The sequence below is a fragment of the Rhinopithecus bieti genome, unplaced genomic scaffold (assembly GCF_001698545.2).
Source record: "Rhinopithecus bieti isolate Rb0 unplaced genomic scaffold, ASM169854v2 scaffold_51230, whole genome shotgun sequence".
NCBI lineage: Eukaryota > Metazoa > Chordata > Mammalia > Primates > Cercopithecidae > Rhinopithecus > Rhinopithecus bieti.
Window position 1 is genome coordinate 462,144 of NW_016820119.1, and position 26,206 is coordinate 488,349.

Consider the following 26,206-nt stretch of genomic DNA (forward strand, 5'->3'; position numbering starts at 1 on the left):
TTTTTTGAGACGGAGTCTGGCTCTGTCGCCCAGGCTGGAGTGCGGTGGCCGGATCTCAGCTCACTGCAAGCTCCGCCTCCCAGGTTCACGCCATTCTCCTGCCTCCGCCTCCCAAGTAGCTGGGACTACAGGCGCCCGCCTCGTCGCCCGGCTAGTTTTTTGTATTCTTTAGTAGAGACGGGGTTTCACCGTATTAGCCAGGATGGTCTCGATCTCCTGACCTTGTGATCCGCCCGTCTCGGCCTCCCAAAGTGCTGGGATTACAGGCTTGAGCCTCCGCGCCCGGCCAATGTGGCACTTCTTGATTTGGTCTCAATTGACCTTACCAGTCTCAGCTCTTTTCTCTTTGCACATGCCCTTCCCTTCACCTGAAACACTCTTCCTCCCAATTCTCACCCCACTCACCATCCTTCACTGGGTCACTCTCACTCATCCTTTAAGTCGCAACACAAAGAGCGCCTCCTCCAGGAAGCCTTCCTTAAACCTCTTAAGCCTGAGTAGGATGCTTGTCCTATTCATTCCCATAGCACCCAACACTCCAGCCAACCCCTGTAGAAATTATTATACTGCATTAAAAATACCTGTTCATGTTTATTCCCCACTTATTTCTCAAGAAGCAAAACCATAAGGCTATGTCTTAATTAACACTGAATCCACAGCACCTATCACAGTGCCCCCATAGCCAATGCCTGAGAATAAATAAAGGAATGAAGGGCAAGTCCTGTCTGCTGCCCTTCCACACACCAGTAGAAAAACAACATACACAGAGAAACATGTTTGTGTGCATCATTTCATTTCTTTAAGGTAGTTTGTGAGGTGCATCAGATTGCTTTAATTTTTAAAAAATCCTATACACCCACAAACGATCTTAAAGAAATGCATATAAAATATAAAGAATATTAAAATGTGAAGTGACCACTGCTATCATTTAATGCTACTCTACCCTCCCCTGTTTTATAGGTGGGAAACTGGAGACCAGAACACCAAATCACAGTGCTAATGACAACTGATGCAACAGCATGTCTCCTTTCTACCTCAGAGTAGCTTTAGAAGCGTTTCTCTGAGGTTGCAAAAAGTAGAATCTCAAATTTTAAAGCTGGAGAAGCCTTTAAGATGAAGTTCAGTCTCCTGCCTTATTCTCAATTTGCAGATAGAGTAACTGAGGCCCGGAAAAGTTACTTGGCAGAGCCAGGATTGTCTCAACCAGTCTCTGTTCCTGTTGTGTTGCACATCCACTACTCAATGCCAAAGAGGAAATGAAGTCAAAATGAAGCCAGAGAACATTAAAAGGGCTAATACCTTGGCTAGAAAGACAGAGACTAGTAATAAGGGACTACATAAAAGGTGATCTAAAAAACCTAGGCATGCCCTGGACCCATTTTGTCCCTGGTTAAACCTCCAGGGTTAACCACAAAGTCAACAGCTACAGTGATTTTCCTATTTTCCAAAACTGGAATCACTCCTGTGAGGATGCAGAGACGAACATGTGGGTCAAGTTGCAAAGGCTGAGGTTCCCTTATTTCTATGGCTCTTTGAGGACTATGCTCATCCTTTGTCACCCTGTCCCATAAATAATATAGTGAGTGCCAAACTGGAAAATGAACAAATGATTGTCCTGGCCTCTTTGCACACTTAACCCTCCTAGGACCTTGCAAATCAAAATAACCCAACTTTCAATAACTAGCTCTGGCAGCAGGTATCTGCTCACACTGAGTTCAACCAGTTGCATTTGCTGGTAGAAGGTCATATTTAGATATACCAAGATACAATTTCAGGGATGCTCATTTTGAAAGGCAATTCAAGAATTTTTTTTTTTTTTTTTTTTTGAGACGGAGTCTCGCTCTGTCGCCCAGGCTGGAGTGCGGTGGCCGGATCAAGCTCACTGCAAGCTCCGCCTCCCAGGTTCACGCCATTCTCCTGCCTCAGCCTCACGGGTAGCTGGGACTACAGGCGCCACCACCTCGCCCGGCTAGTTTTTTGTATTCTTTAGTAGAGACGGGGTTTCACCGTATTAGCCAGGATGGCCTCGATCTCCTGACCTTGTGATCTGCCCGTCTCGGCCTCCCAAAGTGCTGGGATTACAGGCTTGAGCCACCGCGCCCAGCCAAGAAATTTTTAACTTACCCATGCAAGGGTTTATCCAAAGGCTATGTGGTTAGAAGGCTGATGAATCTGAGAACGACATGGTCCAGGAGCCACTTTCACCATAAGCCATCCACCATTCTTTAATAAGGATCCCACCATTTCGTTGACTTAACACTCTACCCATGCATTTCCCACACCTGCTGCTACTGATGAACTGACCCCTAACTCTCCTTTGTCTTATAGCTTCTGCCAACTTGTGGCTTCTGTTGCTCCCAGGCCTCTGTGTGTTTTGACACTTGTCCCTTCTATTGCTTCCCTCTCTGTAATCCTGCAAACTTCCTAAGTGAGAGAAACTGATTATTTCTACCACTCACCAGCCTGTGCAGGCCACCTTTGTGGGTAGCATGTGGACATGTCATCTCATGTGTCACTGGTAAGCCAATGGATTGGCTGCTCACTAGTGGACACTCATCCCAGTTGTGGGCAGGGCAATGAAGTCAGGTGGTACCAAACATGGTGGCCTATGGAGAAGCAACTACCGAGGGCCACTTGTCTCAGCAGGGGTTGTAGACAGGATAAATTTCCAGAGATGGCAGCGGTGAGAGTGACGAAACTCTAGAATGTTACATTCCTCCCCTTTGAGTAATAATAGGAGTTACAGTTTAGTGAATGTTTCTTATATGCCAGGTCCTATGCTGTCAACCTCACTCAGGTTGAGTGACTCCCCAAAGCTTACACACCTGGAGACTAGCAAAGCCAGCTTTCCCACCTGGATCATATCCAAGTCTGTGCTCATAACCACAACTGTGCAGCCCCCAAGAGTCAGAGAACATGAGTGAGAGAATAAGAGTGAATGCCGATACAGAGGAATAGGGCTTCTGGATTCGTGGACAATTCCTGCAGCCCAGTGCCTCCTAAATTATCCACTACACTCTTGATGGAGATAAAAACTATTTGACTGTTGGGTGGAGGACAAACTCGAAAGACAGAAATCCAAAAGGCGAAATCAACTAAAAATGCAAAGGTAAACTGAGAAGCTCATTAGCTAATAAGACTTTTAATAAAACTTGAAGCACATGGTTATTGAAGAGATGTGTGAAAGTCCTTCCTATGCTGGGATAGGACCACTAATTGGTATAGGTGATGTTTTATATGATCATATCAGTTGCAACAAGCATTAAAAACAGAAACACAAAGCTGTGCAGCTGAAATGTGAGCAACACAAATGTTAAAATGTCGTTAGGACATTATGAATGTACTTAATGCCACTGAACTGTGCACTCAAAAGTGATTAAAATGGCAAACTTCGCTATGCATATTTTACCACATTTTTTAAAATGTTACTAGGAAATATAAAATGCAACACGTGAATGAACCAAAAAGTGAACCAACACATAATAACTATTACAAAATAACATGGTTAAGTTTGAGAAACATTTGCAAAGGAGGTAAAAGGGACAGTCTTAAATTTACACATACCTGTTTATCATTTTGGAGCATGCAATTCTCTAAAATGCACACTGGAAAGCACAAAGTGCACGGACATGCACTTTGAAAGGTTGCATCCTGTGTTGCACAGTGAAAAATCCTATAATTTCATTCAGAGTAGACCCGCGTAGTTTGCAATGATGTTGTTATCACCCAAGACATTTCTGAAAGTTATTTTGGGAACTTCCTTCATATTCAATTTGCAGGTCACTCAAGAAAGTAGGTTTGTCCCCTTATTATTAGACATCATTTTGGGTTTAAAACCGTATTTACGGGCTTGATCATCCACCTTGACCAGCTTTGTTTCAAATGACTCTTGGCAATTTCCAGAAGTCAAATTGATCCTAAAATGGATAAAATCCCTATCTGTAATAAAGGTATTTGAGACAAATATGTATGACAAGTTCTAATGAGTTTCAAAGTATGTGGAACAATCACAGTATTGTAGCAATGTGTATATAAGTTCCAAAAATACTGACTTTGAAACTTTTAATACACGCATTTTGCAGGAGGCCTGAACAGCCTCATATAACACTTCATTCAGTTTGCTATGTAGAGACGTGTCAAAAGCAGAAACTGTGCTTGGTTGAGTTTGTAATAATCAAAGTGTTAATCAGCTGTCCCCAGGCTTCCTAGCTACTGATAAGAAATCTAAAAAGATGGGCTTGGTGCAGCGGCTCACACCTCTAATCTCAGCACTTTGGGAGGCCAAGGCAGGAGGACCACCAGAGTCCGGGAGTTTAATACAAGCCTGGGCAACATAGTGAGACCCTGTCTCTAATATTAATAATTTAAAAAAAGAAAAGAAATCCAAAAAGAAAATAAAGATCTTTCATATTCCCTTCCACTTCGTGTTTTATTGCAATGTTTCCCACCTCCAATTTCTACCTGTGCTTCCCTCCTCACTGTTCCTTTCTATCCCCAACTCTTCTAATTGCCTTTTCTTCTTGTCTTCATTTCCAGGGAGGGACGATCATCATTCTCTTGTGCAGTGTGGCTGTCACAGTTCTCTCTGCCATCAATGTGGGCAAGAGCATCATGTTTGCCATGACACCAGTCTTGATTGCCACCTCCTCCCTGATGCCTTTTATTGGCTTTCTGCTGGGTTATGTTCTCTCCGCTCTCTTCTGCCTCAATGCACGGTAGGTATTATTTTTTTTTAAGAAAGGGTCCATTTCCCAGGCTGGAGGGCAGTAGCACATTCTCGGTTCGCTGTAGCCTCAACCTCCTGGACTTAAATGATCCTCCTGCCTCAGTCCCCCAAGTAACTGGGACTACAGGCACAAGCCACCATGCCCAGCTGATTTATCTTTTCTAGCGATGGGGTTTTACCATGTTGCCCAGACTAGTTTTGAACTAATGAGCTCAACTAATCCGACTGCCTCAGCCTTCCAAAGTGCTAGGATTACAGGCATGAGCCACCACACGCCTGGAGATAGTATTATTTTAGGTCCCACTGTCCCATGGGCTTCATTCTTGTCCTAGTCTTTCAGGAAAAGAGTAACAAGCTAGGAACCTGAAATCTGGGCAAGGCATTTTCCTGGCAATATGTTCAGATGCACTAACTGGACAAGAGACTTAACTGGACAAGAGACTTGAAAAAAACTGAGGAAAGATATTTGAATGGATTAAAAAGCCAGACACCAAAGGTATCCAAACACCTATAATAGCAACAGCAAAGTACCCCTGTCCAGGGTCTAGATTCCATCTGCTGACAAACTCCTTGGTAGCGGCACTGGGACAAAGTTGCTCCCTCCAGTTCGTTCTGAGTGTATGTGGAGTTTTCTTCACCGACAACAGGTGCCGACGCACTGTCAGCATGGAGACCGGATGCCAAAATGTCCAACTCTGTTCCACCATCCTCAATGTGGCCTTTCCCCCTGAAGTCATTGGACCACTTTTCTTCTTTCCTCTCCTCTACATGATTTTCCAGCTTGGAGAAGGGCTTTTCCTCATTGCCATTTTTCGGTGCTATGAGAAATTCAAGACTCCCAAGGGTGAGTACTGAATGATGCCTACTTCAAGTTCTGCTCCAGTATTGGACCTGAGCCTGCCAACAAGCAAGTTTCTAGCAGGGACTTTTTGGATAGGGCTTTAGCTTTTATCAAACCACCAAGAACCAGGTAGCCCCAAGCAGCATCCGAGAAGCTTTAAAGATCCAAGCTACTTCCATCAACTGCACTCCATTTCTTCCTTCTAGCTGGGAGAATGAAATTGTGGATGCAGTTTACCTCATAAAACTGAAGGAATTTGGGCTGCTTTGTCTCAGTAGGGAAGACATCATAGGACAGAACTGCCTTGGACAACTGAGATTATTAGTTGTGTGAAAGACCTCTACTCACAAGAGTTGGGGAAGTTTCCATTTCTCAGGACTAGATTCTCATTTCCTGGAACCAGATCAGAGCCACAGCACCACTGGCACCCCCATGTGAGGAAAAACATACAAAAGCACTGCAGCCTAATATAACCCAGAATAAAGAAAAAAAAAGATTTCTCAACTCCAGTTACACAGTAAAGGAAACTTAAGCATAAGATTGTTAAAACAGTGACTACCTCCATAATAAACTTGATTAATTAATGATTTATACTTTACTCTGATCACTATGGAGTTAACATAGCAGCTCTTCTCTAAAATGCTCAGAGCACTACCTTTCAAAATAAAATTGAACCTCAAGACAGACCAGAGACCAGAGTGTCTTCCTCAAAGTGTACTTTAACAATGAAAAAAAAAAAAAACAGGACATTCAAACATCCAAACCTACTTTATAACACATTTCATTATAACTAACTCTAAACATTAGTATATTCTTCCTAAGTACTTTCCAAATCCTTCAACTGTCCCTTCAAATCCATGAATTGAAGTCCCCTTCAAAACCTTGTCTAGAACCTAGGGACTGTGATTTACACCCTAGGAGAAATACACAACTTTCCCTGTTGGAATTTGTTACATTATACTAGCAAATGCTGATTCTCTTTCCCTTTGCAATTAGCTAAGATGTAATTAGGTTGCCAAGCAGCCAACAGGAAACAAGTACAGGCTGACCACACTCTAGAACCATTTTTGAAGCTCTGGTTCAAAGCTACAGTGGAGTTGTGAGAATCTAGTCTGATGCTTACCTGAGAGGAACACAAGAGATTTGCTGCCCTCTTACAAAAAGTGCACAGAAGTTTCTAGACCAACCAAGTTCCCAGATTTGAGGTTTTAGTGCCACAAAGGCCTGGACTGACCGCAAAGGACAATACTCTATGGATCTTTAGCTCTCAAGACTTATAAAGAACTTTCCTCACAATGTATCTCGGAAGACCCCAGTGGAAACATTAAATCAAAGCAACTTATTTCTTTGGACCTAATGGCCCCAAGAAGCTATTCTCAGGGGAAAGAATCTGTCAAGTTTTTATACTTTTGATTCCTGCACCTTTCTATACAGATGGAAGCACTCTGTATAGAGAACTCTCCCATATGTATAGAAAGGTGCAGGAATCAAAGCTATCTTCAAATTTGCACCACCACCTACACGATGGGCATGAAAAGAGGCAGAACAATTGGGTGTTGGGGTGAACTGGAAACTCTCTTGGTTAGACTTTCTCAGAAAGATCTTTCCTCCCTGCCTCCTCATTCCCTGAATGCGACACACTCCTTGCATACATAAACTCATCTCCCCTGTTGTTTTACTGTATGTACAGAGAAGTTAGAGGTGAAGTGATGATGAAGACTCAACAGTCTAATTCATTAAGACTTTTATTACTAGTACTACCGTTAGGAAGATTGAGGGGAAAGTCAGTTTAAAGAGTAAACCATGCGAGAGATAATAGAGATGGAAAATATATACAACACCCTAGGGCTGAGTTGGTATTCTTGTACTTTCCAAATTAAACAAGCTTCATTGTTCACTCCGCTTGTTCTCTCTCTACACCTATGACCCCTTAACTTTACAGATAAAACAAAAATGATCTACACAGCTGCCACAACTGAAGAAACAATTCCAGGAGCTCTGGGAAATGGCACCTACAAAGGGGAGGACTGCTCCCCTTGCACAGCCTAGCCCTTCCCCTGGTGGCCTGAATTCTGGTCCCAAAGCAATTCTGAAAGCCAGTCTGGTCAACTACAGAGAGGAGCAAAAACACCAGTCTTGTCTGAGTCTCTCTCCAGCATTTCCGGTACATCTATCAGAATCATCAAGCCTTGGCTGGGAACACAGACAGGGTGTCTGCCCAAGAAGCCTCACCCATCCCCAACTTAGAATTTGCTACTTATTTCAAAGACTTGTTCAGTGACTGGAAACTCGATGAAACCAGAAACTAAATCTGCCTCTTGCCAGGATCTCTAAAATAGTGCCTGATAAGCATCTTAAGTCACTCAATTCCTGAACTAATCAATATATATGTTTAACCCATTACTCAAATACCCAAATCCCATTCCAAGTTTTGTGACCCAAAAGAGAAATAAATGCTCAAGAATGCTGCAGAATTAGACTTCAGAAGTTCTAATCTAAAAAATCCAGATCCCATTCCTTCCCTTTTGACATGATTGGGATGATGCTCCCGAAAAGTCAAATTTGACATTAAGTATGCAAAAGTGAACACAGTAAGATGCAATTAGGCAAAACAAACTCAAAAATAGCTAATGAAATGAAACAACTGGGCAAATGCATCACGTTAGTAGAGAAAACTTTTGACAAGGAAAACCAGGAACACGGTAACACAATGTTACCTAAGAATCTCTTTTTTAAGTTCAGTAGATACCTGGTTTTAACACAAAGCACCCCCAAAACTGGGTACAGCAAACTAAAGGAGTGGTTTCCCAATTCAAAGAAAAATGTTCAAATACCTAGAATTCACAAATTTCAAATTGTCTCTAATAAAACTTAAACATTTTGCATATCACATGCAAATAAAGATCAAGTAAATGATTAACAACGAATATTAACACTTACAAAAAGTCAATCATGCTTAATTACTTGGGATTTTTATCACTTTGTATGGTCCGGTACAAATGAAACCAAGACAATATAGTTTTCGGCTATCAGTTTGGCAAATGTGCAGGACTAACAAATACTCCCAACACCAAAATGAGAATCACAGATTTGGGTCACTAACATCCTCTTAAAAAAGCAGATTTTTGAAAACACTATCATTTTTACTAATTATATCCATATATACCTAACTGTTCAAATTGTTTTCTCTATTATCTAACCAACATCATCTGCTAGGAGACTTGGTTACATACAAGTTCTATAAGAACATATTTGTTTAGCTTTTGAAGAAGGTAGGGTTGGCCTCAAACTGCCCTTAGAAAGGAATAAACATGGCCGGATGCAGTAGTTCACACCTGTAATCCCAGCATTTTGGGAGGCTGAGGCGGGCAGATCATGAGGTCAAGAGATGGAGACCATCCTGGCCAACATGGTGAAACCCCATCTCTACCAAAAACACAAAAATTAGCCAAGCATGGTGACACACGCCTGTAGTCCCAGCTACTCAGGAGGCTGAGGCAGAAGAATCACTTGAACCCGAGACAGAGGTTGCAGTGAGCCAACATAGAGGCACTGCGCTCTATCCAGCCTAGCGACAGAGCAAGACCCCGTCTCAAAAAAAAAAAAAAAAAAAAAAAAAAAAAAAAGTAAGGAATGAAGATGAAAGAAATATAAACATAGAAAACAAAGGTTAAACCATGCCCTACAAAGGCAGGTCCTAAACCTTTCCTCAGGATTACATCCACTCTCCTCATGATATCTCAAGCCTGGTTTTTTGAGAGTCCCTTTTTAAGACATAACCGATCTCCCTGCCATTTTTTCAAAGGAAGGAATTTATTGTATTCCCTAACACAAGATTAAAAGTAGCTTAAGTCTTGGCTGGGCACAGTGGCTCACTCCTGTAATCCCAACACTTGGGAGGCCAAGGCAGGCAGATAGATAATTTGAAGTCAGGAGTTCGAGACCAGCTTGGCCAAAATGGTCAAACCTCGCCTCTACTAAAAATACAAAAATTAGCCAGATGTGGTAGTGGGAGCCTGTAATTCCAGTTACTGGGAGGCTGAGACATGAGAATCACTTGAGACTGGGAAGTACAGGTTGCAGGGAGTCAAGACGACACCACTGCACTCTAGCCTGGGTGACCAAGCAAAACTCTGTCTCAAGAAAAAAAAAAAATTAAAAAAATAAGACTTGACAGAGTGGCTCACGCCTGTAAACCTAGCACTTTGGGACGCTGAGATGGGTTTATCATTTGAGGTCAGTTTGAGACCAGCCCGGCCAACAGGGTAAAACCCCGTCTCTACTAAAAATACAAAAAAAAAAAAAAAAAAGCTGGGCATGGGGGTGAGTGCCTGTAATCCCAGCTACCCAGGAGGCTGAGGCAAGAGAATCGCTTGAACCCAGGAGGCAGAGGCTGCAGTGAGCCAAGACCGCCCAAACTGGGCAACAGAGCAAGACTCCACCTCAAAAAAAAAAAAAAAGTTTGTCTGATTATCTAGAGGTAGACGGGAAAAACATCAACATACCACACTGCCCTGAGAAGCATGTTTTGCAACGTTCAGGCTAACCAAGTACTGCCTTCAGAGACACTAAGAAAATCTAGAATTCACCGTTTATTAAAATAAACCTGGTTCCCTCAACTAATTCAACAGGTATATACCAACTCCTAAACTCAGCTTATTTGGGTATCAAAAACCTTTCAATTGTCCCAAATGGAGATTCCCACTTCCCAATCCCCACGCTTTCGGGAAGCTAAAAGCTACGTTTTTCTAGTGCTTCTAATTCTGCCGTCTTCCAAATCCCTGGAAGGCTAGAGGCAAAAATCTTTATGTCAACAGTGAGTGTGGTGTGGGGGTCTTGGAATCAGACTTCCTGCATTTTAATACCAATCCATCCCCGTTCTTTGAATAATTCCTGAATTCCCACCAGTAAAATGGTATTAGATTCAGTCAACACAGATACGGCACTTAAAACAGTGCCTATTACCATCAGAAGCTACATAGATGTTATTCACCGTTTCCCAGTATTTATGTAGTCTAGCCCCCACAGAACTAAGAATATATCTAAGTGTCTTGAGATTCCTGTATCGATACAGCTCCTTTTCTACACATGTAAGGCAGGGCTTGAAAGCTCAAATATAGAAGTCTAAGATTAATGTGGATATAGGACCTTAGGCATTTTACACTATTGTTTTCCTTTAAACATGTACTATCCCATACATATCTCAAGACAATAAGTACCATGTCAAAGTCCCTTAAGCATTCATGTTACCTGACCACCAAATCTGCATCACAACTGGACACAGCAGTTCACACCTATAATCCCAACACTTTGGGAGGCCAAGTTAGAAGAATCACTTCAGTCCAGTTCAAGACCAGCAAGAGCAACATAGCAAGACCCTGTCTCTAGAAAAATATTAGCCACACGCAGTGGTGCACACCTGTAGCCCTTACTCAAGATACAAGGGCAGGACGATTGCCTGAGCCCAGGAGGTCAAGGATGTAGTGACCAGTGATCACACCCCTACCTTTCTGCCTAGACAACAGAACAAGCTCCTGCCTCAAAAAAACAAAAACAAGGCTGGGCACAGTGGATCATGTCTGTAATTCCAGCACTTTGAGAGGCCAGGCAGGTGGATCACCTGAGGTAAGTAGTTCAAAACCAGCCTGGCCAACAGGGTGAAACCCCCGTCTCTACTAAAAACACCAAATTAGCTGGGCATTGTGGCACATGTCTGTCATCTCTGCTACCTGGGAGCCTGAAGCAGAAGAATCACTTGAACCTTGGAGGCAGAGGTTGCAGTGAGCTGAGATCGCGCCATTGCACTCCAGCCTGGGTAGCAAGAGCAAAATTCCATCTCAAAAACAAAAAAACCTGTCATAACCTTTAAGGTAGTCAAGAAACACTGTTTTCCACACTATCCTCCTCTTAAGTAACCTGATGCCAATAAAGTCAGGAGATAAAAGGAAAAACATGGGGGGTTTGGGGGGGCCACGGACACAAAGAAAACTCAATTGTGATTTTAGCATTCGCTTACATCTTTATCTTTTTAATAGCCTGGAGACATCAAAACACTATTTTAAAGAGACCATAACGACTCCAGGATTCTGGATGTGTTCAGTGTTTTAAATGTACTGTACGATGATAAGGATGAGAAGTAAACAGCATAGGACTTCTTCAGACAAACCAACAAAAGGAGTTTTATAGTATTTTATTATCAATAACAAACAGCTGCTTTAATGTGTCTGTCCCGCAGCTGTTAAGAGTGAAGGACACCCTTGACCCTAACAAGGAAAACAAATTAAGCCTTTATGTACAAGCAAATTTAGAGCTCTTTTATGTGTCCAAAGCTATTAATTAGTTTAATTGAGGCATTAAACTAATTCTGAATTAACATATTTTAATAACCAGGAACTAAAATGTTCAAATTTTTTCTAGTACAAAAAAATTAAATTTGCTTTAGTTATAAAAGAGCTCTGTCAATATACACAAACTATATACTTCAGACATTCACAAAAATGTGAGCAGAAGGCTTATCAAAAGACATTTAATACAATTAGTTTTCAACAACCCCTTGGTGGTCCACATCTACAAAGATATCCAGCCCAACCCAACCCCCCTTCCAAATCCCACCCCCACAGAAAAGCACATACTTACCAGAATTTTTAGCAAGTATGGTTTGGGAATTTTGTGGTTTTGTTTTTTAAAAAAAGGCCCCAGGGCAAGTTATTTACAGTTTAATTGCCACTGTCAACTGATCTGGACCTTGATCGGGACCGGGACCTCTGACGATCCACAGATGCTGGAGACTTAGATCTACTTGAAGAACCACGTTTCTGGCTCTTCTCAGGCACGGGAGACCTACTAACAGAACGGGACTTGCTCCGGCTCCGGCTCCTGCTCCTGCTTCTTGACCGGCTGTAAGATTTGCGACTACGGGAACGGGATCGGCTACGAGACCTAGAGGAACTTCTGGTCCGGGATCGAGACCTGCTTCTTGACCTACTATGAAAAATGAGAAGAAATCAGCCTAGGTAAGACTCTACAACAAACCCATTAAATACAACTTTTGACTTAAAAATTAGAAATACCTGTGCCTTTTGCTGCCTTCAATTAATTTTATTTTTCTCCCATTTATTTCCTTTCCAGAAAGTTTTTCAATAGCATTCTTTAAGTCACCATAAGAGGCAAACTCAACCACCCTAAAATGGAAAAAAGCCACTTTTAAAGTATACATATCTTGTAGTCGCACATATTGCACATAGCAGTCTAGGTTAACTCGTTTCTATGTTCATTTTTGCTATTGTTACTGAGTCTCATTTCTGGATAACACAGTATTAAAAGAGCAAAGTTTTGGCACTGTTATACTTCGAGCCAATTAATTGTTGGGGAGGGTTCCCTATGCATTGTGGGATGCTTAGCGGGATGCCTAGCCCCTAGCGACTAGATGCCAACAGCATCCTACCTCAACCAGTTGTGACAACCAAACATGTCTCCAGACACTGCCAAAGGTGTAGGGGGGAGGGGAGGCGGCAAAATTGTCCCTGGAGAAATCTCTACGTTATAACATATTCAAATTTTAAGTCCTCAACACTAAGTTCACAGTAAAATTTTCAGGGTATTTTTAAAGACTTTCACAATTTCCAGTACATACCCTTCATTTAATTTAGGTCGGTGTGCATCCGCAAACGTTACTTCCCCAGCTTGTCTCATGAAATCTTTGAGATCCTTAACACAAGATAATTGTGTTAAGCAAAGAAGAGGAAAGGGGACACACAAACAATCACATGATATAAAAAAAACAAGACTACTGAAAGAGAAGATGTTAGATAAAGTACAAACATGGCATTTACCACACTTGTATTCTATCAGAATTCAAAAATTATCTATGTCAGGGCACGGAATAAGGAAATAGCATATTGCTTTTAAGCAAAATGCTAAAGGAAATTCAGATTTTAACATTAAGGTAGTATTAGTCTATGCTGAGCTCAGTACAAAAGAAAAAAAAACAAACAAAAAAAACAAAAAAGGAAACAGTACATATTTTTAAAGTAAAGACTAAAGTAGAGAAGTTGTATTTAAAAAAAAAAAAAAAGAACATTTACAAGACACCAGTTATTTTGTGCCCCATATGTCATTAAAAAAGTTTACTTTACCTTTATTATTATTTCCCTAGGCTAGTCAAGCAGCAAACCATTAATCGGTCGGAGAAACCTTCATGACATATGCCCGACTGGCTCTTCGCCACCCACTTGAAGGACACTACCCAATCGATGGAAGCCTTTAATCGCACAGCCCTCCCTATTAGCAGACTATTGGCGGATGCAGACATGTTCTACTCGAGCAGTTACCAAGGACCACTTTACTGCGATCAGGATTCCAACGACCACCTAATTTCGTATCTTTCAACTCTTTTCGACCGGACCTCTTATTCGGAAGCGTTACAGGAAGACAGGTCTCAACTTAGGGATCAGATCACGTTATCAACGCTCTGGGATCGCTGCAACCTGGCACTTCAAGGAAGTGCACCGATAACGTCTAGACCGGCAAACACAGATCTAGAGGTGGCCAACTGATCACTGTAGGAGCTGACTGGCAAAGTCAACCAGGCCCAACCAAGAGTGACCAAGACAACGATTAGGATAACCCACAGGCACTCCTCGTCATAAGGCCAACGACACAGACAGGCTGGCAAATAAAGGGTTTAATATTTGGTTAAAAATTGATTTTAAAAAACAAGAAAAATATCCTCAAAACATTTACATTTGATCACTAATATTAAAGTTCAAAATATCCCCCAAATTACATTTAATTAAATGTTTAAAATTACAATTCCATTAAATCCATTAATTTAAGATAAAACTACTTTTAATAAAATAAAACATTAGCTACCCATTAACTTTTTTTAAAAACCACATTAAAATAACTCAGAACTGTATTTCAACAAACCTGCCAGCTGACTCTTGAGGATAAATTCTCAACTATAAGCCGATTTTCTGTTCTTACAGGTGGAGCATTTCTGAGGAAGAAAATTCGTATTCACAATGGAAGAAATGCAATGACAGCACTTGTGTTCAACTGTGGGCAAGTTCAAGCCATCAGATATGACAAGCCATCTTAATGACTTCCGTCAACAAATTCTGTGTTCTACGACTCATATAGATTCATCAAGAACAATGGGCTAACGTGAGAATAGAAAAACATTTATATGGCAGGACCCCGAATCATCACTGCTAATGTCTCCTGAACCTTAAATGCTACCCCTACAATAATAGTTCAACGCAGCCGTCCCACCTTCACATACCGTCTATCATTTCGAGGTCTGCGACTACTAAAACGGTCAGAGTATCGTCCTCTACCTCTTCCACCTCGTGACCGAGCCCTAGCATGTTCAATAGTAACCCTACAAAAGAGGAAGAAGAGTCTCCGTTACACACTTAAGTTATATAGATCTACTTAGAAAAATATGCCAGCAGACCCAGTCGGCTCTATGTCCCAAGGCTAACTAGTTATACAGGAGTCTCACCTTTCACTACAGAGTTCTTTTCCATCAAGCTCATACACAGCATCATCTGCATCCCTCGGATCCTCAAATTCCTAAAATGTAAGTATAAACATGGGCTTTAGAAGAGTATTCTACAACATAATAAGCATTGAAATCAGGCGACAGAATAGGAAAAGAAGTATCTTAACAACATTGCCACATAGTCAAACCTAATCAAGAAGCCACTAGGAGTGGCTTCCAGTGAGCCGGCAAGTTAAAGTTGTTTTCAGCCTCAATAAAACTCACACACAAGCCTGGGGAACATTTTCTGAACGCAAATATTCTACCTGGACTCAAGATCGAAAACAACTGCTTATCAAACCTCTACCTACTTAGATAATTCACCCAGTTCTAAATACTTACCACAAAACCAAAGCCTCTTTTCAGATCAATATCTCTTATCCGTCCATATCCCTTGAAGAATCTTTCCACGTCCTTCTCCCTGGCCGCTGGATTTAGTCTCCCGATGAATACTCGACAGCCACTCATGATGTCCGGCTAGTACTTCCTATTAGAAAGTAATTCAATCGAGGTAACAGCAATGACTGTCACAGAGAAACGCCTGATCAAATAATCAAAAACAAACAGCATAAAATGTTTACCCAGTGATGTTATGAACGGGATTTCCAAGAGTGCCTCTAATGAAGCCAAGTTAACTTACAGACAAAATTAAAAACCAGCTCCCTCCCAACACGGTCGGTTACTGGGCCCAGACCGCAGCAACCGCAACGCCCACTGCCACCTCTCCAACTGCGCAGCCGCACACTCTCCAGGGCTCTCCGGCCCCCTCCCATCTGCCGCAGTTAGGAAAGGCCGAGAAGTGCGGGCGGAGCCGCCCTCGCCCTCCGCAAAGCCAGCCCAATGGCGGCCTCGCGGGCGCGTCACAGCGTGTGGAAGCCGGATTCTCGCGACGCCACGACCGCGCCTGCGCCAACAGGGGCGGGCGCTCTGCGGCCACAAAATGGCGGCGGTGAAATCAGCAGCAGCAGAGTCGCGCGTGCCAAATTCCCTTTTCCCTCTGCCTCCCAACTCCACTGTTCTTGGGGTCACTGCGGCCGCCCTCCAAAAGGCCCAGCCGCATCGCCAGCAAAGTCAGGGAGATCCCGGCCCACTACTCTACGGGTCCGGGAGATGAAGACGTTATGACCGGCAGGGAGGGGCGCACAACCGCTGTGTAAAAACGACCCTAACAGTGACCGCCCTTCCACCTCAGTACCCCCCAAACAGTATGCCAAAAGGGAGACGTGCCCCAGCGCCCACCTCGAATCAACTGCGCTCATTAGACGCCGTCCTCCGCAAAAAGAGCAGCCCCAGCCGCTCACGAATTGAGCGGCCATGAAGAAGCCTCGATCCGAGAAGGCTTGCCCTCAAAGTGAGCCACTCACCTACCGGACGGGGTCTTTAGCGGCTGAGACCCAGACAGGTCCGTAGTCTGCGACGGAGTCGTCGGCCTCCACGCAGACCAGGACTTAACTCGTCTACGCCTCTCCACAACTGACGCACTTAGCAGCTCTGGCGCTCCACAAAATGGAGGCCGCGTCTCTGCGTCACTTCCGGGGACGCCCCTGGGCCTTGGGTCCACCCTGTTGGACCCAGGGAAGACGGAAGTTTTGGGAGGGCCGGAAATTTCGGGGAACGTGGGCCTCCTTACCTTGACACTGCGAGTGACCGACCCTCCGCCCGCGGTGGGTGGGGCCGGGGGCGGGAACTCGCTTGGGCACTGCGGGCAGGTGCCGGAGTCTGGAGGGACATCGGTTGAAGTTGTTCGCCCCTTCTAAGTCCTTGGCGTTCGGTTCATCATCATGTCTCCCAGAAGAGTCTCCTGAGACAAGTATCAACCCTTCTTGTATCTAAAGTTTTTCTTAGACACCTACAAGATTACTAATTAGAAGAAACTTAGCTTTGCAGAAATACCTGGCCTTTCCTTATCTCTCGCCTTCAAAGCAGAGAGCTCCTAGATGTTCGAGTTCTTTTTTCAGCCATGCCACAGCTGTATGGTTTTGTTGTAGTGAGAAGACTAAGGAACTGAAGTATTTTTTTAAATGAAAGGGTTTTGACTGATGAAATGTTGAAAATGGTACTGCAACTAGAACCCCATCACTCTGGGAGAGTGGCTGGAAGAGGTTTCAAGCTGCTGGGGGGTTTTGGTTTTTTTTTTTTTTTTTTTTTTTTTTTTTTTTGAGACGGAGTCTTGCGCAGTCACCCAGGCTGGAGTGCAGTGGCGCGATCTCGGCTCACTGCAAGCTCCGACTCCGGGTTCACACCATTCTCCTACCTCAGCCTCCCTAGTAGCTGGAACTACGCCGGCTAATTTTTTTGTATTTTTAGTAGAGATGGGGTTTCACCGTGTTAGCCAGGATGCTCTGGATCTCCTGACCTCGTGATCCGCCCGTCTCGGCCTCCCAAAGTGTTGGGATTACAAGCGTGAGCCACCGCGCCCGGCCTCAAGCTGCTTTTAAGTCGAAATGGTATTTGGTTAATCCTCCCCGTTCAGATTTTTGTAATGTAACACATGAAAGTTTGCAATTCTTTAGAAACAGAGAATGCCGTGCTTTCAAAGTGGATGTGAAACACAGTCCTCCATATTAACTCCCGCGAGGTCCCGATAAGGTTGGTAGACCTAGAAACTTAGGCGTAAAGAGATTGGTTAACTTTGCTTCAATGCTTTTATGTAGAACCCAGTGCACCCCATTTTTGAGAAGTGCCTGGAATGTGGAGTTGCATGCTTGCAACTAGAGTTAAACAGAAAAAGTAGTTCAGGAAGAAGGAGACAACTGATACTTAACTCTGACCTCAGGGGCCCTTAGGCACTCAGAACTGAAACTTGGATAGTTTGTATCGGATAAGCTTGTCCGTTCATAGTTATATGTGCAAATAAAAAGAGTCTCAGTGGGTACATGACAAAATTGTAAAGTTAGTTACCTATGATGTGGGAGTTAAGGATGGGTTTATAACACAATATGTATTAAATGTATTTGTTCAATCAAAAGAAAAAAATGTTATCTAGTTGTTGGCCTGATGAACATTGGCATTTTATAATGCACAAATTGTCCCAAACCAATTTGTGTTTAATTACATTTGTTTGGTTTCTGCATAATAAACAAGTCTTCCGATTACTTTCTACATTTTATGTTTACTATGAAAGCAACTCTTTTTATTTCACTCACTACCACTTTTTTTGTTTTGTTTTTAAGGCTAGTAAAGTAAAGCAGTGGGACTGGAGAAGGAACTAACAACTACACTTTATTTTGGCTGCAATAAGAAAAAGTAATCTGGAAAAGGTTTTCTGGGGGTGAAAAGTAAAAAAGATGGTGCTGTACACCATGGAAGAATTTGCTACCTTCAGCTCATGTTGATTTTCTTCAGGACCAATTATTTAATGAACACTTTTCTCTGATTTATTTATTATTTAAAAGTTTATGAGTTTCACAAAAGTAATTTTTCCTTAGTAGTACCTAGAGACAATATTTTAAAACTTGTCTTCTGCAATGTTGGCTTTTGCCATGACAACCATCTAATCTCAAGTCTCCCTATTTGTATTAGTCCATTCCCACACTGCTATTAAAAAACTATCTGAAGGCCGGGCGCGGTGGCTCAAGCCTGTAATCCCAGCACTTTGGGAGGCCGAGGCGGGTGGATCATGAGGTCAGGAGATCGAGACCATCCTGGCTAACACGGTGAAACCCCGTCTCTACTAAAACTACAAAAAACTAGCCGGGCGAGGTGGCAGCGCCTGTAGTCCCAGCTACTTGGGAGGCTGAGGCAGGAGAATGGCATGAACCCGGGAGGTGGAGCTTGCAATGAGCTGAGATCCGGCCACAGCACTCCAGCCTGGGCGACAGAGTGAGACTCCGTCTCAAAAAAAAAAAAAAAAAACTATCTGAAACTGGGTAATTTATGAAGAAAGGAGGTTTAATTGACTCACAGTTCCATAGGCTATACAGGAAGCATCACTGGGAGGCCTGAGGAAACTTAACAATCATGGCAGAAGGCAAATGGGAAGCAAGCACCCTCTTCATGCAGGTGATGGCAGGAGAGAGAGAGAAAGCAAGGGGTTGGAGAGGGCCTCACACTTTTTTTTTTTTTGAGACCAAGTCTTGCTCTTGTCCAGGCCGGAGTGCATGGCGTGATCTTGGCTCACTGCAAGCTGCACCTCCCGGGTTCACATCATTCTCCTGCCTCAGCCTCCCGAGTAGCTGGGACCACAGGCGCCCACCACCAAGCCTGGCTAATTTTTTGTATTTTTAGTAGAGACAGGGTTTCACCGTGTTAGCCAAGATGGTCTCGATCTCCTGACCTCGTGATCCACCCACCTTGACCTCCCAAAGTGCTGGGATTACAGGCGTGGGCCACTGCACCCAGCCGTGCCTCACACTTTTAAAAACCATCAGATCTTGTGAGAACTCACTATCACAAGAACCGAATGGGGGAAATCTGCCCCATGAGCCAATCCCCTCCCACCAAGTTCCTCCCCGAACACTGGGTATTACAACTCAACATGAGATTTGGGTGGGGAGACAGAGCCAAACCATATCACTATTGGACTGTTTCTTACCAATTTCTCTAATAAATACAAAGTCATCTTCCATGATCAGAATTAACTCTTCCTCCTATGTGATCTTACAATATTCTGGATTTTTTTGTTTTTTGTTTTTTGTTTTTTGAGACAGAGTCTCGCTCTGTCACCCAGGCTAGAGTGTAGTCGCACGATCTCTGCTCACTGCAAGCTCCGCCTCCCAGGTTCTCGCCATTCTCCTGCCTCAGCCTCCCCAGCAGCTGGGACTATAGGCGCCCGCCACACCCAGCTAATTTTTGTGTTTTTAGTAGAGATGGGGTTTCACCATGTTAGCCAGGATGGTCTCAATCTCCTAACCTTGTGATCCGCCTGCCTCAGCCTCCCAAAGTGCTGGGATTACAGACGTGAGCCACCACACCCAGCCTACAATACTCTGTTTATACCCCTGTAATACAGTCATCACTGATTCATGTATGTTATTCGTGTTTTCTAGAAATGCATAGCACCAAAAAGACTCAATATTTATAGACCTGGATTTGCATGAGCATTTTTTTCAGGTCATCCTATTCCTATATTAATGTTTCAACAAAATGGCTTGGCATCCTTTTCCTTAGACATCCAAATTAGAAGCAATTTTTTTTTTTTTTTTTTGACGGAGTCTCTCTCTGTCGCCCAGGCTGGAGTGCAGTGGTGTGATCTTGGCTCTCTGCAACCTCCACCTCCCGTCTCAGCCCCCCGAGTAGCTGGGACTACAGGCACACGCCACCATGCCTGGCTAATTTTTTGTATGTTAGTGGAGACAGGATTTCACCATGTTGTCCAGGCTGCTCTCTTGATCTCCTGACCTCATGATCCACCCGCCTCAGCCTCCCGAAGTGCTAGGATTACAGGCGTGAGCCACCGGGCCCAGCCTAGAAGCAAATCTTTAAAGGAAAAAAGATGCAAAGAAATCACAGATTGAAATAAACAAAATTTACTGGCATCTCTCTTGGAGACTTTCAGTGTAGCTGTGGTATGTTTCATTCATTGCCATCCTGATTTCATCTAATTCGGAAATGAGCAAATTATGGCCTAAGGGCCTAATCCAGCCTCTCACCTGTTTTATATAGCAAATGAGTAATTTTACATTTTAAATGGTTGTGGGGAACAGAAGAAGAAGAATATCTGAGCACATGAAAATTATATGAAATTTAAAGGTCAGTATCCATAAATAAATAAATTTTTGGAACATAGCCACTCCTGTTCATTTACTTATTGCCTATATCTGTTGTGCTACAAAGGTAGGGCTGAGTAGCTATGGTAGAGGCCATATGGCCTGAAAGCCTAAAATATTTACTGTCTGGTCCTTTACAGAAAACATTTGCTGATGGGGTGGGGGAGATAAGAGATTGATTAATAGGTACAAACATACAGTTAGATAGGAGGAGTAAGATCTAATGTTCAATCACAGAGTAGGGTGACTATATAGTTAACAACAATGTATTTTAGATTTTAGAACAGCTAGAAGAGAGGACTTAAAATGTTCCCAACACATAGAAGTGATAAATACACAAAGTAATGAATATCCTAAATACTCTGATTTGATCATTACACATCCTATGCACGTAATAAAATATTTCATATGCCCCCTATGTATAGATAATATGTTTCAACAGAAAAATTTTTAATTATTTTAAAATCATTTTCTGACCCTTGAAATGATTCTTAGATTTTCAACTGCTCTATGAATGCTCCACCCAACCCCTTTGTCAGATAATAAAACTGTAAACAAAGAAAACTGAAAACAAAGAAACATGATTTGATCTTTATTTTTAAAGTTTGATGAAAAAGAAGTATACATATATGCTTACTATAGGAAAATGTTCAACAGGAAAATATTGAAAGAGGAAAACACAATCCTGTCTCACCAACTCAACCTCTGATTGTAGTTTGCTGTATTTCCCTCTTGTGGGTTTTTTTTTTTTTTCTGTTTAATGTTTTTCAGTACAAAAGTAGTACCTCATCTTTTTTTTTTTTTTTAAGACGGAGTCTCGCTCTGTCACCCAGCTGGAGTGCAGTGGCATGATCTTGGCTCACTGCAACCTCCACATCCCCGGTTCAAGCAATTCTCCTGCCTCAGTCTCCCCAGTAGCTGGGACTACAGGCGCCCACTACCACGCCCCGCTAATTTTTTGTATTTTTCAGTAGAGACGGGGTTTTACCGTATTGGCCAAGCTGGTCTCGAACTCCTGACCTCGTGATCCACCCACCTCGGCCTCCCAAAGGGCTGCGATTATAGGCGTGAGCTATGGTGCCCGGTCGAAAATACTGAAAGAGGAAAACACAACCCTGTCTCAGCAACTCAACTTCTGATTGTAGTTTGCTGTATTTCCTTCTTGTGGGTCTTTTTTTTTTTTTACTGTTTAATGTTTTTCAATACAAAAGTAGTGCTTCATCATTTTATAAAACACAGATATGAGATTTTTAAAAGTCATCCCTATTCCCAGCCCTTAAGGGAAAACTACTTAGCATTATTGAACTTTCCCTTTCGTGTTTTTCTATAAGAACAATTGTATTTTCAAAATATGAATCATCATCATATATACTTGGTTTTATGAGGGCTTCCTAATTCCTAAAACTTAATCATGTGCATTTTCCATGTTTCTTTGTCTTAATAGTTTATGATCATGAGTGTATATTCAAATTTTTACCATTATTTTCACTTAACATTACACAACTACATGCTTGGGGAAAATATTCATTCTGACCAACTTTCTGTTTTTCGAAAATGTCCTAAATATCACCAGATGCTTAAAATTGCTATCCAAAAAAATTCCAACACGAAGAAAAGTGTTACTTCCTTGCCTCCACCTTATAATTCTAAAGATTTTTCAAAAGAATAACTATACTTAAGTAATTTCTCTTAGAAATATATGGGGTTTTTTAATGTCCAGTTTTTTTACTCAGGTTCACCTTTATATACCTATCTGACTTCCTTAGGTTGTTACATTCTGATTTTTGCTGTTGTTTAACTTAGTGTACAATATTTAAAATACCTATGAACTTACTAATTTGAGTGCCTAGATCAGAAGGCATCCCATAGCAAGAGAGTGTGTAACAGAGCAGGAGAAGGCTGAACTCACTTTCATGAGAAACCCACTCTCTCGATAACAAACCCATTCCCTTTATAATGGCATTAATTAATTCATGAGGGCAGAGCCTTCATGACCTAATCCCCTGGTAAAGGTCCTACCTCTCAACACTGTTACATTGGGGATAAAGTTTCCAATACACAAACTTTAGGGAACACATTCAAACCATAGCATTCAAGGCATTTATGAAAAAGGGAAATAATCAGACAAGGGCCATATCTACCCAAGAACTACCCCCTAATGCCTACCCTCTAAACCCCTCCACCCCCACAAACTCTCAGGAACTGGAAACTGACTAATTACTGGGCTATTTCCTTTTTTGATATCAAGAAGGAGGCCTCAAAAGCATGAACTCCCTAAAGCAATTCGTAACAGTGCCATTGTAGTGACCCTGCCAAATCAGCCCCAATCCTGGAAATTATTCCTTCCCTGATATAATTATTAGGGGCAAGGTACACAGAATTAATCCAAAGAAGAACTTTTTTTTTTTTTTTTTTTTTTTTTTTTGAGACGGAGTCTCGCTCTCCCCCAGGCTGGAATGCAAGTAGCGCGATCTCCGCTCACTGCAAGCTCCGCCTCCCGGGTTCACGCCATTCTCCTGCCTCAGCCTCCCGAATAGCTGGGACTACAGGCGACCGCCACCACGCTCGGCTAATTTTTTGTATTTTTAGTAGAGACGGGGTTTTACCGTGTTAGCCAGGATGGTCTCCATCTCCTGACCTTATGATCCGCCCGCCTCGGCCTCCCAAAGTGTTGGGATTACAGGCGTGAGCCACTGCGCCCGGCCAAGAACATTTGATATCTTATCTGTTCTATAAATCAGACCACCCACAAGTGGGCCATGTTTAGTCCAGAAAAAAGTGGCTTACTCTTGCACAAAAAGTGTGGAAGAGAATGGGAAGCTCTACCATATTTTTCTTCCTGGCTACTGTACCTAAAACAAACGGTCTCCTCTTTTAAGAGCTTGGATATTAGGGCTGGGCGCAGTGGCTCAAGCCTGTAATCCCAGCACTTTGGGAGGCCGAGACGGGCAGATCACGAGGTCAGGAGATCGAGACCATCCTGGCTAACACGGTGAAACCCTGCCTCTACTAAAAAATACAAAAAACTAGCCGGGCGAGGCGGCGGGCTCCTGTAGTCCCAGCTACTCAGGAGGCTGAGGCAGGAGAATGGCATCAACCCGGGAGGCGNGACGGGGTTTTACCGTGTTAGCCAGGATGGTCTCCATCTCCTGACCTTATGATCCGCCCGCCTCGGCCTCCCAAAGTGTTGGGATTACAGGCGTGAGCCACTGCGCCCGGCCAAGAACATTTGATATCTTATCTGTTCTATAAATCAGACCACCCACAAGTGGGCCATGTTTAGTCCAGAAAAAAGTGGCTTACTCTTGCACAAAAGTGTGGAAGAGAATGGGAAGCTCTACCATATTTTCTTCCTGGCTACTGTACCTAAAACAAACGGTCTCCTCTTTTAAGAGCTTGGATATTAGGGCTGGGCGCAGTGGCTCAAGCCTGTAATCCCAGCACTTTGGGAGGCCGAGACGGGCAGATCACGAGGTCAGGAGATCGAGACCATCCTGGCTAACACGGTGAAACCCTGCCTCTACTAAAAAATACAAAAAACTAGCCGGGCGAGGCGGCGGGCTCCTGTAGTCCCAGCTACTCAGGAGGCTGAGGCAGGAGAATGGCATCAACCCGGGAGGCGGAGCTTGCAGTGAACTGAGATCCGGCCACTGCACCCCAGCCTGAGTGACAGAGCGAGACTCCATCTCAAAAAAAAAAAAAAAAAAGAGCTTGGATATTGAGTACTCATCCAAATGGGCCATGGCTTGGGTTAAGGAGAACTGAACTAAGATATCCCACTGCTGAAGCAATTAGACCATCCTATTGAGCTCTGTAGAGAATTTGTTGAATTCACAGCAAAATACCCTTAGGAATACAAGGCTACAGAAACTTGGAGCCTGACTAAAAGCCAGCATCTTAGTCCTGCCATAACAGAATACCACAGACTGAGTAATTTATAAAGAGCAGAAATGTATTTCTCACAGTTCTGGAGGCAGGGAGTCCAAACCCAAGGTGCCAGCATCTGATGAGGGCTACTCTCTGTTTCCAAGATGGCACCTTGAATGCTGCACCTTCTAGAGGAGAGGAAAGCTGTGACCCCACAAGGCAGAAGACAAAAAGGCAAGAGGAGTAAGTTCCCTCCAACAACCTCCTTTATAACATCATTAATTCATTCATGAGGGTGGAGCTCTTATGACCTAAACCCTCCCAAAAGGCCCCACCTCTCAACATTGTTGAATTGGGAATTGCATTTCTAACACATTAATTTTGGGAGATACTTCAGACCATAGGTGCCAGTGACCTGGAAAGTCCCAGCGTCTCCATCATTAGCACATAAAACTAAGACAGCTTCTGGGTCTAGGTCTGGGGCATATAGCTACCTTGATCAGGCTGGGTGTAGTTCACTCTCACGGCTTCTACTGTGCTAATTCCTGATTAAGCCTCAAGAGCTCCCAGCCAAAGGCTCTATTTCTAATATCAGGGTATATGGTATAAATAGCTGAGTGTTGCTCAAAATAGAAGCAAGGAAAAAAGAGGCCAAAGGTGGACATTAAGGGGATGGTAGTAGATCTCGACTACCATATTAATGAGCTTGGACTCTACCCAGTGGGCACCGAGTAGATGCCACAAGATTTTTCATAAGAGATAACATGATCAGATTTACGTTTTAGGCAGGAAAGGCTGTGCCGGGGACAGTGGCCAAAACCAGTTAGGACTCTTTATATAACAAGGAACAGAATCCCAGTATAACCACCTTAAGAAAAGTGTTGGCTGGACATGGTGCCTCATGCCTGTAATCCCAGCACTTTGGGAGACCAAGGCAGGCAGATCACCTGAGGTCAGGCGTTCAATACCAGCCTGGCCAACATGGTGAAACTCTGTCTCTACAAAAATATAAAAGCTAGCCGGGCATAATGGCGGGTGCCTGTAATCCCAGCTACTTGGGAGGCTGAAGCGGGGGAATCACTTGAACCCGGGAGGCAGAGGTTATAGTGAGCTGAGATTGCACCATTGCACTCCAGCCTGGGTGACAGAGTAAGACTCCGACTCAAAAGAAAAAAAAAAGTTGTATTTATTGGTTAGTATAACTGACCAATTTATACACAGGCACACTGTGGGCTTGGCTTGATAGACAGCTCAAGTGGCATTGTGGGAGGGGTTGTTTCCCAAAGGAAAATCAGTCATTGTTTTACCAAAAAAGTGAATTGACATTGTGATGGCCAAACCCCAAAGTGACCCTAAGGATCCTCACATGCTAGTCTTCACACACACCCTCCCACATGCACTAAGTTTACTCTATGTAGCCAATAGAATATGACTGAAGTGAAAACACTGGCAATTAGATTTTAAAGAACTATGGCTTTCCTGTCTCTCTCTCTCTCTCTCTCTCTCTCTCTCTCTCTCTC

At 43.1% G+C, this 26,206-nt stretch overlaps 2 protein-coding genes across 8 annotated transcripts in view; one reads left to right on the plus strand and one right to left on the minus strand.

Annotated features, from left to right (window-relative positions):
* SLC10A1 (solute carrier family 10 member 1) overlaps positions 1–8,064 on the plus strand; it is a 16,761-nt gene extending 8,697 nt beyond the window's left edge. The window contains exons 3-5 of the mRNA XM_017859584.1: positions 4,537–4,715; positions 5,374–5,570; positions 7,510–8,064. Of these exons, the coding sequence (XP_017715073.1) occupies positions 4,537–4,715; positions 5,374–5,570; positions 7,510–7,616 (483 nt within the window). The 3' untranslated portion in view covers positions 7,617–8,064. The remainder of the gene's footprint in view (positions 1–4,536; positions 4,716–5,373; positions 5,571–7,509) is intronic.
* Positions 8,065–11,743: 3,679 nt separating this feature from the next.
* On the minus strand, positions 11,744–16,641 carry SRSF5 (serine and arginine rich splicing factor 5). 7 transcript variants are annotated; one of them, XM_017859591.1, is made up of 8 exons: positions 16,480–16,641; positions 15,454–15,598; positions 15,073–15,143; positions 14,851–14,949; positions 14,496–14,565; positions 13,201–13,274; positions 12,638–12,748; positions 11,744–12,548 (listed from the first exon to the last, which is right to left on the minus strand). In XM_017859591.1, the coding sequence occupies exons 2-8, from the start codon at positions 15,577–15,579 to the stop codon at positions 12,284–12,286; spliced, it is 816 nt and encodes a 271-aa protein (XP_017715080.1). In that variant the 5' UTR covers positions 15,580–15,598; positions 16,480–16,641; the 3' UTR covers positions 11,744–12,283. The 7 variants fall into 7 exon arrangements, with proteins under 7 accessions (XP_017715080.1, XP_017715077.1, XP_017715079.1 ...); XM_017859588.1 differs by having other exon boundaries at positions 11,744–12,551; XM_017859590.1 differs by having other exon boundaries at positions 16,476–16,640.
* Between the last annotated feature and the right edge of the window lie 9,565 nt (positions 16,642–26,206).

Excerpts from the sequence above, each read along its gene's own strand:
- SRSF5 (XM_017859588.1), bottom strand. The coding sequence starts at position 15,579 with ATGAGTGGCTGTCGAGTATTCATCGGGAGACTAAATCCAGCGGCCAGG. Across the intron at positions 14,950-15,072 it reads AAAGAACTCTGTAGTGAAAG|GGTTACTATTGAACATGCTA; the intron begins GTGAGACTCCTG and ends CCTCTTTTGTAG. Across the intron at positions 12,552-12,637 it reads GAAGGCAGCAAAAGGCACAG|TAGGTCAAGAAGCAGGTCTC; the intron begins GTATTTCTAATT and ends CATTTTTCATAG.